This window comes from Scylla paramamosain, chromosome 15, assembly GCF_035594125.1.
Source record: "Scylla paramamosain isolate STU-SP2022 chromosome 15, ASM3559412v1, whole genome shotgun sequence".
In the NCBI taxonomy this organism is placed as follows: domain Eukaryota; kingdom Metazoa; phylum Arthropoda; class Malacostraca; order Decapoda; family Portunidae; genus Scylla; species Scylla paramamosain.
The window spans coordinates 17108512-17111011 of record NC_087165.1 but is presented as its reverse complement, the minus strand read 5'-3'; the positions used below and the strand labels follow the sequence as shown (position 1 = coordinate 17111011).

General features: G+C 47.2%; 1 protein-coding gene across 1 annotated transcript in view; it reads left to right on the top strand.

Annotated features, from left to right (window-relative positions):
- Positions 1-2500, top strand: part of LOC135107245 (uncharacterized) — a 175962-nt gene that overhangs the window by 79391 nt on the left and 94071 nt on the right. The window contains exon 3 of the mRNA XM_064016905.1: positions 977-1230. Within this exon, the coding sequence (XP_063872975.1) occupies positions 977-1230 (254 nt within the window). The remainder of the gene's footprint in view (positions 1-976; positions 1231-2500) is intronic.

Here is a 2500-nt window from a genome sequence, read left to right as displayed (position 1 = left end):
TATCTTTTCTTCTTTATATTATATTTTTTCTTTCAATGTTCATTATCCTGTCTTTTCTCTTTTACCTTCTTTCCTACGAGTACATACTATACCTCTCTTTTCAGTCATTCGTTTTCTTGCGTATTTTCTTTCACTTCCCCTTCTACTTGTTCTTTCAGTCATCCTGTATTCTATCTCTTGTACTTTACCTCTTTTTCTTCACATTGTTTCTTCTTACTATTATGCCTTGTTGTGTTTCTTCTCTTTAAACTCCTGTCTTATATTTTGTACGCATTCTCTTTTTATTAATTCAGTATTTTACCTCTTCCCTTTCATTTTTTTTCTATACACACAGTGTCTCCTTCCAGTCATTCATCGTCCTATTTCTTCACTACTACCTCCTTTCCTGTACATTTCTCCCCTTTCAGTCATTCATCGTTCTATCTCTTCTCTTTTACCTTCCCTCATATACTCCACGTCTCAAATTTCCACGTCTCCATTTTCCCTTTCTCTCCTCTGTTTCTCCCAAAGCACACACTACGCCACAGTCAGTCGTCTTACACCCGCTCTTTTTCCAAAGCCCCGTATACAGGAACCCAATTCACCTTTCTCACTCACCTTCCCCTGACCAATACACTTTATTCCCCTCCTCTCTGCCTTATCCCAAGCATCCATCACTCTTCACTCTTTTCTCTGACCTTATTTCCCTCACCGTCACCCTCGCCAGCGCATCCCCACTTGTTTTCCTTATTTCGCTCCTCCCTGCTACAACCCATAGCCGTCTCCTCTTTCCCCTCTTCAACACTGCCCACTCACCGGCCTCGTCCTTCCCCCTACCAGAAAGAATTCCTCTTTGTCTCACTTTGTCTCACTTTCCTTACCGCAAGCCACTCACCACCCCTCGTCTCCTCTCCAGTGTCACAGAGAACGCCATTCCCCATACCACCGTCCCTTGCAGGCACTTCCCGCTCACTTTGGCCTCTCTATTTACCCTCAGCGTGCACGGGGCAGGTAGAGCACCTCAACTTCCTGACGCACGGCCCCTGGGTGCAGATCCAGCGGTTTATGGTGCCTAGATTCGTGGCGCGAGGCCTCAACGCAAGCCTGGAGTGTGACTACGTGGTGCAACAACATGCGCGACTGTACTCCCTCAAGTGGTACAAAGGCTCTTCCCAGTTTTACCAGTACATCCCGTCCAAGACGTTGCCCCACGCCGTCTTCTCCGTCAAGGGCCTCAAGCAGAACCAGGTGGTGAGTGTTGCCTTGCTGTGTTGGGTCGTGGTGGTGGTGATGGTAGTGGTGGTGGTGGATTCCATTCCATTCTCTGCGAGGGGCGGCTGGAATGATGGGGCATGGTGGATGGGATGTGTTCCGGAGAGAGAGAGAGAGAGAGAGAGAGAGAGAGAGAGAGAGAGAGAGAGAGAGAGAGAGAGAGAGAGAGAGAGAGAGAGAGAGAGAGAGAGAGAGAGAGAGAGAGAGAGAGAGAGAGAGAGTTATTACCAAGTATCATTAATGAGATTTCGAGGTATACAATTCTTATATAAATAAGTAATAAGAACACACACACACACACACACACACACACACACACACACACACACACACACACACACACACACACACAAGGCATGCATGTGAAATAATAATGAGCGGATGTTTAAATGATGTGATGAGACTCGGCTTCCCTAAGAGACGTATTAATACGAGGAGAAGCCTGCAGGAGAGGGCGGCGCGAGCAAAGAGCATCCATGAATCCAGAGCCATTATAGACTCAAGAGAACCGGGTATGAAGATAAGACATCCGCGCTATCTTAACCCAAATTCTGTATCTTGCAATTAGTGAACACACACACACACACACACACACACACACACACACACACACACACACACACACACACTAATATTATGCAGCATCACGCTCACCTTCTTGTGTGCAGCACGGGAGCAGAATGTGGATACATCTATATCTTCAAGAAAAGGTCTCTCTCTCTCTCTCTCTCTCTCTCTCTCTCTCTCTCTCTCTCTCTCTCTCTCTCTCTCTCTCTCTCTCTCTCTCTCTCTCTCTCTCTCTCTCTCTCTCTCTCTCTCTGCCACGCAACCACACACACACACACACACACACACACACACACACACACACACACACACACACACACACACACACACATACACGCAGCAATTACAAGCTTGAGCTCCGTTATCTCACCAGGTAATCAAAGGTAATTCCCAGTGGCGCACACACACACACACACACACACACACACACACACACACACACACACACACACACACACACACACACACACACACACACACACACACACACACACACACACACACACACACACACACACACACACACACACACACACACACACACACACACACACACACACACACATACACACTCACAGAGAGAGAGAGAGAGAGAGAGAGAGAGAGAGAGAGAGAGAGAGAGAGAGAGAGAGAGAGAGAGAGAGAGAGAGAGAGAGTCAGTCAGTCCGAATGTGTTGAACCT